The sequence below is a fragment of the Microcaecilia unicolor genome, chromosome 7 (genome assembly GCF_901765095.1).
Source record: "Microcaecilia unicolor chromosome 7, aMicUni1.1, whole genome shotgun sequence".
In the NCBI taxonomy this organism is placed as follows: Eukaryota; Metazoa; Chordata; class Amphibia; order Gymnophiona; family Siphonopidae; genus Microcaecilia; species Microcaecilia unicolor.
In genome coordinates this window covers 82,233,744-82,246,354 of record NC_044037.1, presented here as the reverse complement: position 1 = coordinate 82,246,354, position 12,611 = coordinate 82,233,744, and the positions used below count along the sequence as shown (strand labels likewise).

Sequence of the window (12,611 nt, the reverse complement as noted above, 5' to 3'; positions counted from 1 at the left end):
ATAAAAGTATAAGGCAGTGCGTTTTCTCAGTATTCAGCTTAAATTGAAAAGTGTTAGCCCATTTGTTCATGATGTGCATGCAAGATTGATTTCTTTGGAGATTTTGAACAGGTCGTTTCTAAAGGGGATGTAGATTGTGACATCATCCGCATAGATAAATGGGTTGAGGCCAAGATTCGATAAGGATTTGGCCAAAGGGATCAACATTATGTTGAAGAGTGTAGGGGATAGAGGGGAGCCTTGAGGAACTCCACAATCAGCTTTCCACGGCGGTGATAGGGTTGAATTAGATTTTACTTGATAGGTCCTGGAGGTGAGAAAACCCTTTATCCATCTAAATACATTTCCCCCTATCCAGAAGTAATCGAGAAGGTTTAATAGAATGTCATGGTTTACCATGTCGAAAGCACTTGACATGTCAATTTGGAGAAGGAGTATGCTATTACATATAGCTATTTCTTTTTTTAAATTGGACAAGAGGGTAATTAGCACGGTTTCAGTGCTATGAAGGGGGTGGAATCCTGATTGTGATTCGCGCAGTATGGAGAATTTGTCCAGGTAGTCATTAAGCTGCTTTGTCACCTTACTCTCCATTAATGTAACAAAAAGTGGTACGGATGCAATTGGATGATAATTAGTGAGATCATTACATTTTTTCTTGACATCCTTAGGTATTGGAGTGAGTAGAATGTTGCCGAGATCCTCGGGGAAGAAGCCATTTGCAAGCATGAAGTTTAGATGATCTGTAAGGTCTGTGGTGCAGCAGTCAGGGAGGGATTTTAGTAAGTGGTTGAGACAGATATCTAATTTACAATAGGTACTTGAAAATCTATGGATCCCCTGGGTAACTGAATCTTTGGTTAAGGGTGCAAATTCAGATAGATTCCGATCTGCTGGGTATTCTCCCGGGATTGAGTCCAGGTCGCTTATGAAATGTTCAACGTCAGAGTTGTGCTTAGGTAATGAATTGTGTAATTATGTTATTTTTTTTCTTTAAAATATGTGGCAAGACTGACAGCAGAAGGTGTAACAGTATTGAGAGAAGTAAGTGGATTGGTATCTGTTAATTTGTTGATGAAATAATCAAGTTTCTTCAGGTCTTTGTAGTCTGGACCTATTTTGGTTTTATAATAAAGCCTTTTGGACTGCCTAATAGCATATTTGTATTTTCTTTGCATTTGTTTCCATGCATTGAAAGTTAGTTCATTTTTTTTTTCTTTCTCCATGCTCGCTCAAGTTTCCTGAATAGAGTTGTGAGTTTTCTTAGATCATCATTGAACCAAGGCATCGGGTCATGTCGTTTTGATATTCGTGTTCTTACTGAGGCTAGAACGTCTAATATGCTTTTACATCTTTCTTCCCATTCTGAGAGGAAGTTCGTGGAATTTAATAATGCCAGCAGCAGTCATAAAAACACTAACCACCGCCAGCTGAATATTTACCCTGTACTTTATAAGCCAGGTTGTGGCCAGAGACCAGGGGCAGACTGACCATTCGGGCAACTGGACAGTGCCCGAGGGCCCAGAGGCTCTAGGGGGCCAGAGGCTCTGCCCGGTTGCCCACCATCGCACACTAAAGCTCCCACAGGGCCCTGGTGGTCTGCTGTCCGCTGCCGCTAGTTTCCCTGGTTGCACACCATGAGAGGCGAGACCACTGTGGAAAGTCTCAGCAGCCATTTTGTAAACACGGTGGCACACCGGGCAGAGTACAGGCAGCGGGTGGGCAGGAAAGAAGGGATTTATTTCCTCCCCCTAAAGAAGCCCCAGCCACTAGACTACCAGGGCTCTTCAAGATAGGGGGGACAGAGACAACACGGTGGGAGGGAGGCAGCATGGCAGGGGTGGGGGCACTGGTTGTGGCAGCAGCAGCATGGTGGGGGGGGGGGCAATAGCAGCGTGTTGGGGGGAGGGCAGCAGCAGCATGGCAGGAGGGCCCAGAATAGTCTCAGTGCCTGGGGACTCACCAGCTTATAATCGAAAGTGATCGCCGGCCATCTTCTGACACAAATCGGGAGATGGCTGGCGATTTTTTAAAAGCGGCGAAATTGGTATAATCGAAAGTGGCATTTTTGACTGCATCGCCGCTTTCCCGTCGCTTTGCCGGCGAAAGTTCAAGGGGGGCGTATCGGTAGATAAGCGAAGGCAGGACATGGGCGGGCATGGGCGTGGCTACCAGATGGCCGGCTTTCGCCGATAATGGAAAAAAAAAGCGGCGTTAAGCAGTATTTCACCGGCTTTACTTGGTCCTTTTATTTTCACAACCAAGCCTCAAAAAGGCGCCCCAACTGACCAGATGACCACTGGAGGGAATGGGGGATGACCTCCCCATACTCCCCCAGTGGTCACCAATCCCCTTCCAAACTAAAAAAATAAAACTAAAAACCTTTTTTGCCAGCCTATATGCCAGCCTCAAATGCCGTACCCACCTCCATGACAGCAGAATGTGTTGTATCCTCCGACAGCCTTTCCCTGGTTGCGATGTGGCTCTTGGGTGAGTGTGACACCTTTTCTGTTAGGTGCCCAGCAGAGTCACATTAGCAATGCATTGTGGTGGGTGTAGGGTACTGGGCTCTACTCCCCTGGTGCTTCCCCCCCCCCCCCCCCTGCTAACTGGGTCATAGTGTGCCCTGTTTTGTTTCCTGTTGTAGTCCATGCAGTAGTGGCCATTTTTGTAAGCCAGTTTTAGTTCCCTTTCCTGTGTTACCCACGCTAGAGAACGTAGTTCTTACCTTGCATGGTGCTGAAAGAGGGCATTGTACACCATTGTGCCAGCTCTGACCTACTGCTAATCTTAGTACCAGGGGACTCTTTGCCAGTGGGGCACAACCTCTGATCTGCAGTTAACTGTGAGTAAACGTGCCTATTTCAAGAAAGGACTTTTTCAGAGAGATTAGTCTTCAGGTGTGAACTGGTATGCCAAAGTTATACAGCAGCAATAAGTCCTAGAGGCTGTATGCAGGTCCCTGGAACAATTTTAGTGGGTGCAGTACATTTGTGGGTAGTGGGTTTGGGGGGGTTGGGGGGCTCAGCTCCCAAAGTAAGGGAGCTATGCACGTGGGAGCTTTTCTGAAGTCCAGCGCAGTGACCCCTAGGGTGACTGGTTGGTGTCCTGGCATGTCAGGGGGGCCAGTGCACTAAAAATGCTGGCTCCTCCCATGGCCAAATGCCTTGAATTTGGCCGGGGTTTGAGATGGCCGACATAACTTTCCATTATCGCTGAAAAACAAACCCGGCCATCTCAAACCCGGCGAACTCCATGGCATTTGGCCGGGCTAAACCGTATTATCGAAAAAAAGAGATGGCCGGCCATCTTTTTCGATAATACGGTTCCGACCAGCTGTAGCACCACCGGCGATCTATTTGGCCGGCGACGTTCGATTATGCCCCTCTCAGAGTACTCTCAGTCTGCCCCTGCCAGAGACCAATAAGTTATTTCTACTGTTTTCTCACGGATGCACTTGCTAACCAAAATCGTTTCATTCTGCTGTGTACAGTACACGCCTTCTGATAAACTCAAAACTGAATCTTGTAAAAAGAGACAAATACTTTCTTCTATTGGCTTATTTTCCCAAATTTAGTGAACACTGAAAAGAAAAACCATTAATTCATTTTACAGAAATTAATATATGCACATGGCATGCTGCTTTCTTTACCTATTTGCTGCATAAGGAAATGAAGATTCACATATTATAAGTTTACTGGCAAAATCTAATGATTTTAAAATACACACCTAAGAAGCAGACTGAATTAAAAAAGAACAACTGTTTTTCATGTAACAATGGCATTTCAGGCAGTAATCTTGGAAAATCCCCTTGCTTGGTTCAAAGCAATGACTGGTTTGCTCAATAAACTAATGAGCGTATTAAATACTGGATAGACAAGAAACAAGCTACAAACTTCCTTCTAGAAAGGAAGGATCTGCTGCATGATGTAAGGTGCCACGCCTTCCATCCCTCCCCTTCAGGGTCGTGGTGTATTGCTATAAAAGTTCAGGAAGCAACTTCAGTTAGAAAGAGCGAGACTTCCTTGAACTGTGCTACCTGCTTGCTTTTCTCAGTATCCTAAGCAGAGCCGTGTGTATTTAGAACTGAAAACTATGGGGAAGAAAGTAGCTGTCATTCTGTCTGGCTGTGGTGTATATGACGGCAGTGAGATCCACGAGTGTTCAGCTGTTCTGGTACACCTCAGCAGGGCTGGTGCAGAGGTAAGGTGCGGTCTTAACTGAGGGGAGGAGTTGTACTTGATCGTCTGTCCTTTAAAATAACCTCTTTTTTTTTCTGCAGCAGAGGATCTGTCTAGATCTGCTTCCTACTAGCTACATCCTGGGGTTTTCTGTTCCACTGACATTCCTTGAACCGATGTAATCTATGTTTAAAAAAAGCATTAGAAATACTTTCAAAACCAGTCTGTTCATTGTGCTACTTGGTGGAGATCGTGTGTTTGTTTTAAGCTTTAACATATACTATATGGCTTTGCTATAAACTGAAATCTGAGGCTGAAATAGATTTTGCTTTAAAGGCATCAAAGACCACAACATTGAAATGATCACATTCAAAATTTTCTACCTATAATGAACAACTGTGTATTTTTTTCCAAATGGTTGACTCACATGTCTTATAGATTATTTGTAATAATCTGTCTCCATATGTTATATAAAGAGGGACACTTTTATAATAATTTGTCACCATATGTTATGTAATGAGGGACATTTTTGATATGATGTAAAAATCTGATTTTTGCAAAAAAAAAGTCCAAAAATCTAGTAGCAAATATGGCCATTTTCAAACCAGAAATCCATTCAACTTTTTATTTTGAAAATGGCCATTTTCTAGATGTTTTTGTGCTGTGTGTCTGTCCTCTAGGACCATTAAAAAAAAAAAAGTCCCAGGGAAGAACGCACAGAAACAAGCCATTGGGATGTATGGGGGGAGGGCAGCATTCTTAGTAGACTGGCCACACAGACATTCCAGCAGAGCAGCTCAGCACCCTAGGGGGCATTGCAGTGGACTTCACATAAAAGGTCCCAGGTACATATCTCACCGTTACCCCCTTATATTGTATGGTGATTCCTCCAAAACCCACTGAAAGCCTACTGTACCTAACTGTACACCACTAAAATAGCCCTTAAGGCTGCAGGTATCACCTATATGTAGGTACAGTAGGTTTTGGAGGGCTCACACTTTCTACCACAAGTGTTCCAGTCAGTGGCATAGCTACGTGGGGCCACGGGGGCTTGGGCCCCTGTAGATTTGGCCTTGGACCCCTCTTCCGACGACCCTCTCGACCTCCCCTCCCGCCGCCAACCCTCCCCCGCCATCGTCTACCTTTGCTGGCGGGGGACCCCAACCCCCGCCAGCTGAGGTCCTCTTCTTCCAGCTCAAGGCTTCGTTCTGTTTCTGTGAGTCTAACGTCCTGCACGTACAATGCACTGCAAAGAAAAACACCTCAAATTTGAGTTGCGAAAATCATGATTTGGACGTTTTTCAGAGAAAAACATCCAAATGCCACTTTATTCTGTTTTTGAAATGTTCTATAAGGGTAGTTTTCAAGCCTGCCCTGGGAACCCCAACCAGTCAGTACTTCAGGATTCCTGCAATTAATATGTATAAAGGACATTTCAGTGAAGGCTGTGATGCAGATCTGCCTCATGAATATTTATGGTTGATATCCTGGGAACCTGACTTGCTGTGGTCCTCCAGGAGATGTTTGTGAAACCTAATTACAGATCTTTAAAGATGGTAATGAGTTGTTTCATGCAGAGCCGGCAGACTGCTGTCTCTACCTCTGTTTAGTGGAGGAGTAGCCTAATGGTTAGTACAGTGGGTTTTGATCCTGGCAACCTGGGTTCAATTCACACTACAGCTCCTTGTGACCTTGGGCAAGTCACTTAACCCTCCATTGCCCCAGGTACACAAAACTTAGATTTTGAGCCTTCTAGGGACAGAGAAAGTACCTGTATATAATATGTACAGTGTTGCGTATGTCTAGTAGCGCTATAGAAATGATTAGTAGTAGTAGTAGTCTTTCCTATGCCCAAACTGAATCAGCATTTGGGTGATTAGGGCAGCCTACTATAAAGAGGGATTACAGGACTAAGAAGTATATGAATAGAGGAGGAGGAGGAGTTTAGTGGAAAACGAAGGAGAACTTGAAATCAGGACGAAATAATTCCTGTACTGATCTAATATAAAGTTTAAAGCTAATACTTTTACCAAATTTAAATGCTATTGTAGTCTGTACCTTTAATCTGGGGAGCCCTCTAGTGGGAGAAAGTTTCAAGAAAAGATTATAATTTTGTATTAAACACATCTTGCTTATCTAGTTTTTGGTGGCCTGAAGCAATCTTACTGTTGTGTAAAGAATTTCATCATTCCTACTTTGAAGTTTTTTTTTAATTGTCAGCTCCACCCAAATACTACACCCCAGCAATGCCTATGCATGTATCACATGAAAGTGCATGTCCGCTCATGTACTTGTATGTGTGTATTCACCTGCACAATTTTATAAAAGCCATATTCCATGTGCAAAACACACTTTAGAAGCAGAAAATGCCTTATAAAATTACCTCGTACCTTCACTGTTAAAGTATATGGTGTTTTATACAACATTCTAGAATTATAACTTAAGATCCTAAAAACTGGGTGGCAAGAGGGGTGGAGTTAAGGTGGGGGATAGTTAAAAGCGTATCACTGATTTTCAGCACTAGGTACTTAAATTAGATTTATGCAAATGATAGCAGGCTTAAATTAAAAGCATAACTTTTAAGGGTCTTTTTACTAAGGCACACTAAAAGATTTAGGGCCCTGTTTACTAAGGCGCACTAGTGTTTTTAGCACACGCTAATACGAGAGACACCTATAGGAATATATGGATGTCTGTAGCTTTAGTGTGCGCTAATTTTTAGCATGTGCTAAAAACGCTAGCATACCTTAGTAAACAGGGCCCTAAGCATACACTAACAAATTAGTGTGCGATGTGACTTGCAGCCCATAGGTATACAGTGGGCTGCCCAGGATATAGTGCACACTAAATCAGTTAGTGCACCTTAATAAATGGACCCCTTAGGAACTTAAATTTAGGTGAAGTTTCAGCTGAAAATGTAGGCTTCTACATTTGGCTGAAACTTAGGGGCAAATTTAGGCCCTAACATGAGCCTAAATTTAGGATCACAGTGTTTTGTTTTGTGTTTTGTTAATACCAGGTCCTATATGATTTGTTGGACTTGCCAGCCATAGAAGAATGTGAAATTACTACTACTACTTATCATTTCTATAGTGCTACAAGGCATATGCGCTACCTGTGGGCTTGCAACTTTAGTCATACCCACAAAATATTTATGGAGCCTTGACTTTGCTAACAAAGCATCCACAGGCAGAGCTTAGTTCTGTAAAAAGGCAAACTACTCATGCCTCATTTTTTCATAATCTATCTAGATTCTGTATACCTTCCTGATGCTGGAATAAGCTTTGTTCCTATCTTCTTCTCCTCAGGTAGAACTTTATGCTCCCAACAAAGAACAGATGCATGTGGTAGATCACGTAAAGGGGCAGCCTACACAAGAGAAACGTAATGTGCTAGTAGAGAGTGCCAGAATTGCCAGAGGGAATATCAAAGACCTGGCAAACCTAAAAGCCAGTGAACTGGATGCTCTTATTATTCCAGGTAAAGTATGCAATGCTGTACTTAAAAATAAAGATTTCCAGGTGAAGCTAACTGGTCAAGACTGAAACGTGAGGAGTAGTCTAGAACCACTGGTAGTAGGGTCTCAGTCTGGCTCTCATGGATTCAAAATAGGCAAGAATTTTGTATATTTTGAGCATTCAGAAAACCCCAAATCTTTGAGTATCACAAAGATTGGTGTTGAGGATGAATGTCCCAATGCTACCTCCATATGGATCTTACAGTTGTTTAACACCCCTGTTATCAAACTTGGATTTCTTGCCCTTTGGAGAAGAGGATTTGTACAAAGATCTCTTCATTACTGGTCCATACAAGATCAAAAACACTTGCCTTGTCAAGAGGGACAGGGACCTCCAGCAGTGGGACTGTAAACTGGGGTATATTCCATTAGTATAGGGTCCTTTTTACTAAGCTGTGGCAAAAAGTGGCCTTAATGCACCCCTATGTGGGTCTTTCCTGTGTGCAAAGGCCATTTTTACTGCAGCCATAAAATGGAAGATTTTCTATTTTTTGCATTAATGACCATGTGTTAATTTTGCCATTAACTCGTGGACAGTTTTAAAAATTACCATGTGTGCACTTACCGCCACCTGTAGTAACAGCTCATGTGGTATCCCTGCACTAACCAGTTAGCATGCAGTAAGTTTTGCACAGGAATGCCCACTTTTTAGCGTGTGGTTTGTGTATGCATGTTGCAAAATTACTGCAGGACACCTCAGCACACCCTGCGGTAAGGTTTATTAAGCTGCCATAAGCACGTGCTGATGCTTACTGCAGCTTAGTAAAAGGACCCCTTGGTTTTTAATGAGATAAGAATATACTAGGGTAACTTCGTTACTTGAAGCCAAAGTGTAATTAGACTTTATTTTAAAATGATGGAAAAAATAATGGTTTGCTTTAGGTTCCAGGTTTTAACTGGACTTCTGATTATAAAGTTATGATTGGAAGGGGTAGGGTGAAGCTTAGATGTTATTGAAACAATTACTCTTTCTTCGGTATATTTAGGTGGTTTTGGTGTGGCTAAGAATCTCTCAACGTGGGCTGTGGATGGAAAAGACTGTACTGTAACTCAGGCTGTGGAGGATGCAATAAAGGCATTCCATACTGCAAAGAAACCCATCGGCCTCTGCTGTATTTCTCCAGTCCTGGCAGCTAAAATTATCCCTGGGTGTGAACTGACGGTGGGCCATGATAGTGAATGTGAAAAGTAAGTATAGGATTAAACCTCATACATTGTGCTGCAGATACTCAAAGACATTTTCTTTCTGTGGGCCAGGGGAAGAGTAATATGACTCTCTATTCAATAATAGGATAGCAGCTGAGTTGCAACTCTCCCATGGTGGCAGGGAAACAGCTGTTGTTGATTTAAATAAAAATACAGAACTGTGTAATAAAAGCAGAGTCTATGGCTTACTTTGAGAAAGGAGGATGGGGAAGGCTGATAAGTGAACAGTTTAAAGCAATTTTCGGTGGAGTTGGTAAAAATGTATTGAATCTGACTCCAGTTTCAAAATAAAAACGTACAACATTATGTATCTATCTATCTATGTAGTTAGTTAGTTATAATTACCAGTACGGTAGATTCAGACCATAAAATACCAGCCAATTTAGCCAGCCACTGACCAGGTAAATCTCTTGGTCAGGGCTAGCCACTAATTTTGTGGCAGTTAACCGGCTAAGTGCTGCTGAAATTCGCGGTTACTACCTAACTCAAAGCTGATTCTGTTTGGACGTTCAGGGGCCGGAGTCAGCACTTGGCTGCTTAAGTGCTGATATTCAGCCCTTAAGGGGGGATTCTATATATGGCGCCTAAAAAATCTGCATGGAAAACATTTCTGACTAAGCGTATTTTATAAGAAGTTTCTAGATTTAGGCATGGTATATAGAATATGCTTAGTCAATATCCCAGCACCTAAAACTACACACCTCCATTTACTCCAGTGAAAATGTGGCTTAAATCCTAGCATGTAGATTTAGGCGCAGAGGGCCATATTCTATAACTATAAACTATATGTGTAAATTTCAGAGCGCCCACAAAAAATGCCTATTTCCCTACCCATAACCACACCCCTTTTTACCTACACACATTAGAAGTTAGGCGCACTGCATTACAGAATAAGCTTAGCAAGTTGTGCACGTAAATTCTAATTATTGCCAATTAGTGCCATTATTTCTTAAGTGCTATTATCAATGCAGATTAGCTTGTTAAGGCAATTAAGTTATGCTTGTTATAGAATATGCCTGGATTGTGGCACGGATCTCTAGGTGTGCTATATAGAATCCAGGGGTAAGCAGCCAGGTTTAGCACATAAATGGGACCACATAAAAGTCTGTCCTATTTTTATGCATTACTCCATGGTCGCTTAAGTGCTGAATATCGACTTAAGCGGCTATGTGTTAGCTGTTTCAAAAATAACCGGATAATCAACGTCAAAGCCCGGACTGGGCCAGGCTTTGAATATCTGGGAATAACTCCATCGGTGGTGAGCAAAATGCTCACCACCAGTGGCTGAATATCAGGCCCTGAAAGCCCAGTGCGTTTTTTCTAGCGAAAAAGGTGCCAGTACTCAAACACCAGGCCACCCTTCAGGGATGGGGTGATCACTGAGGGACCTACACCACAATAGCCAGGCCCCCTGCAACAAGTCATAGAATCTATGACAAGGCAGAATTTGTGTGTAGAGCCTGAGCTCTTTCATTAAAACTTTGGGGACCATTGGTCAATTTTAGCAGGCAATGGAAAAGGTGCTGGTACTCAGTACCCCTTCAAAACAAAAAGCCCTGTGAAAGCCTAGTATCAGTCAGTCAAAGTCGGACAATAGAAAATAGAGGAGCTGGAGTCAAAGTCAAAGGTTTGAGGTACTGACTCCACAGCCCTGGTTTAAGGCCAAGTTGAGAATATTTTCAACCTATCAGTCAGTTGACATTGCCAGTTAAAAATGCCCTCTACTCCCCTGGACATCTAAGCTTATACACCTAAATACAAAGGCACATAAATCAATGCTGGTTAGAAATGGGTGACCCTTGGGATAGGTTTATGATTTAGCTGGTTAATACTGATTTTTTTCATTCTTCCTGCAGGTGGCCATATGCAAAGACAGCAGATGCCATGAAAGAGCTGGGCTGTAAGCATGTAAACAAACATGTAGACGAAGTTCATGTGGATGCCAAGAACAAACTGGTTACAACTAGTGCCTTCATGTGTAATGCCCCTATCCACGAGATCTTTGATGGCATTGGGAAAATGGTCACAGACGTACTAAAGCTTGCTTAACCTAGAGAGAGACAGAAATAAGTGCTGGTCGACTAATGGTCAGAACTACAGTAATACTGCATAGAAAAACAAGACAAATTGTATTTTTCCTGTTTCTCACCAAATGAGCTGTCTGTTTGACTATGACCACAGAACATAACATTCTAGACAGATGCCTCGTCTACTTCTGTACACTAGTTTGGCCATTAAGACCTTAGAAATGCGCTGGGTCTTGTTTCATTTCACTTCCATTTGTACACGATGTAAGATGCACTAAAAGATTGTCATAGTGTCTGCACAAGCTAAACCATAAAAATGACATCAAAGGGTTGACATTTTTACCTTGATTCAACTTAAAAAAAAATAAATGTAAATAGGTATTCACCTCTGTGTGCTAATGACGGCATCATGTCATGAGTGAAATGGCATCTTCTGTTTTAAGTGTTGGTCAGGAACGATACAACTTTAATGACTGTTGTTTAATGTTTTCATATTAAATATGTAATTTTAAAGCAAATAAAAGCTGTGCAAGTTGTATGCAAACTTCAAGCATGAACATTTTTTTGTATTAACAATATGAAAACTTGTATCTTAAGATCATCAAGTCTGTCTTACTACTTTCAAATTTGTGTCACAAATGGTAGAGTGCATTTGATGCTCTTCACACAAAGAATTCATTTTTACTCTATTCAGTCAGAGTTCAAGTTCAATTTTATTTTGATATACCGTGAAATCATAACAAGATATCTAAGCAGTTTACAAAGTCAATTTAAAATTAAGAGGGGAGGGAGTAGTAAAAAAAAAACACAGACTGGGAGGCTGAGAAGCAAACAAAAGGAAAGCACAGAGGGAAAGAGAATAACAAATTCATGGGGAGTAATAGGGTGAACAGAGGGTAGAAAAAAATTGGAGGTAATGCGCTGCACAGAGTGAAGCCTAAAGCAGCATCTGTCAAATCGAATCAGGGAAAGTTTGAGAGAAAACGCATGATTTAAGGTTGCATTTAAACTTTTTAAAGGCGGGTTCAGTTCTGGTTGAAAGGGGAAGAGTGTTTAAAAGAGATGGGGCGATGATGCTAAAGCAGATATTTCAGAGGACATCGAGCCATGATGAAAGGGACAGTGAGCAGATGGTGTTGAGAACAGTGAAGTGTATGGCATGGTCTGAATAGAATAAGATTACATAGAAAAAATGGAAAACCTGAGTGGAGGGTCTGGTGGACAATGGTCAAATATTTAAACAGGATCCGAAAAGAGATTGGAAGCCAGTGTTCAGAGATAAAAAGCAGTGATATGTGAGAATGGTTCTGTTTTACCAAAGAGTAGTGTAATGACTGTATTCTGGACAAGTTGCAATCTTCTGATCCAAGTGAGGAGTTGGCTGTGACTGTAGAGCAATAGTCCAGTTTTGAGATGACAAAGGACAAAAGGAGACTCCTAACGCAGGGGTATCATACATCAAATGAATGGACTGTGTCTGCTTTAGGGTGAAAAAACTTCTCAAAACAATAGAGGAGATTTGTTTTTGAAATGAGAGCGAGCTGTCTAGATGGACTTTCAGAACTTTATCCAAGTCTTTAAGAGGGATCAGTGCAAATTGTGCTGTGGTCAAGTATTTGTAAAAATCTCTTACCATTGGTTGACACTCAGCTATTTAAAAGCTGCTTTACTATTGGTTGA

At 42.0% G+C, this 12,611-nt stretch overlaps 1 protein-coding gene across 1 annotated transcript; it reads left to right on the top strand.

Annotated features, from left to right (window-relative positions):
* Positions 1-3,970: 3,970 nt before the first annotated feature.
* LOC115474535 (glutamine amidotransferase-like class 1 domain-containing protein 3A, mitochondrial) lies at positions 3,971-11,478 on the top strand. Its single transcript, XM_030210035.1, has 4 exons — positions 3,971-4,203; positions 7,490-7,661; positions 8,685-8,886; positions 10,761-11,478. The coding sequence occupies exons 1-4, from the start codon at positions 4,096-4,098 to the stop codon at positions 10,951-10,953; spliced, it is 675 nt and encodes a 224-aa protein (XP_030065895.1). The 5' UTR covers positions 3,971-4,095; the 3' UTR covers positions 10,954-11,478.
* Positions 11,479-12,611: the final 1,133 nt, after the last annotated feature.

Bases quoted from the DNA above. Each gene is read 5' to 3' on its own strand.
- LOC115474535 (XM_030210035.1), top strand. From the start codon at position 4,096: ATGGGGAAGAAAGTAGCTGTCATTCTGTCTGGCTGTGGTGTATATGAC. The intron at 7,662-8,684 runs GTAAAGTATGCA...CGGTATATTTAG, and splicing joins GGATGCTCTTATTATTCCAG to GTGGTTTTGGTGTGGCTAAG. The intron at 8,887-10,760 runs GTAAGTATAGGA...TTCTTCCTGCAG, and splicing joins CATGATAGTGAATGTGAAAA to GTGGCCATATGCAAAGACAG.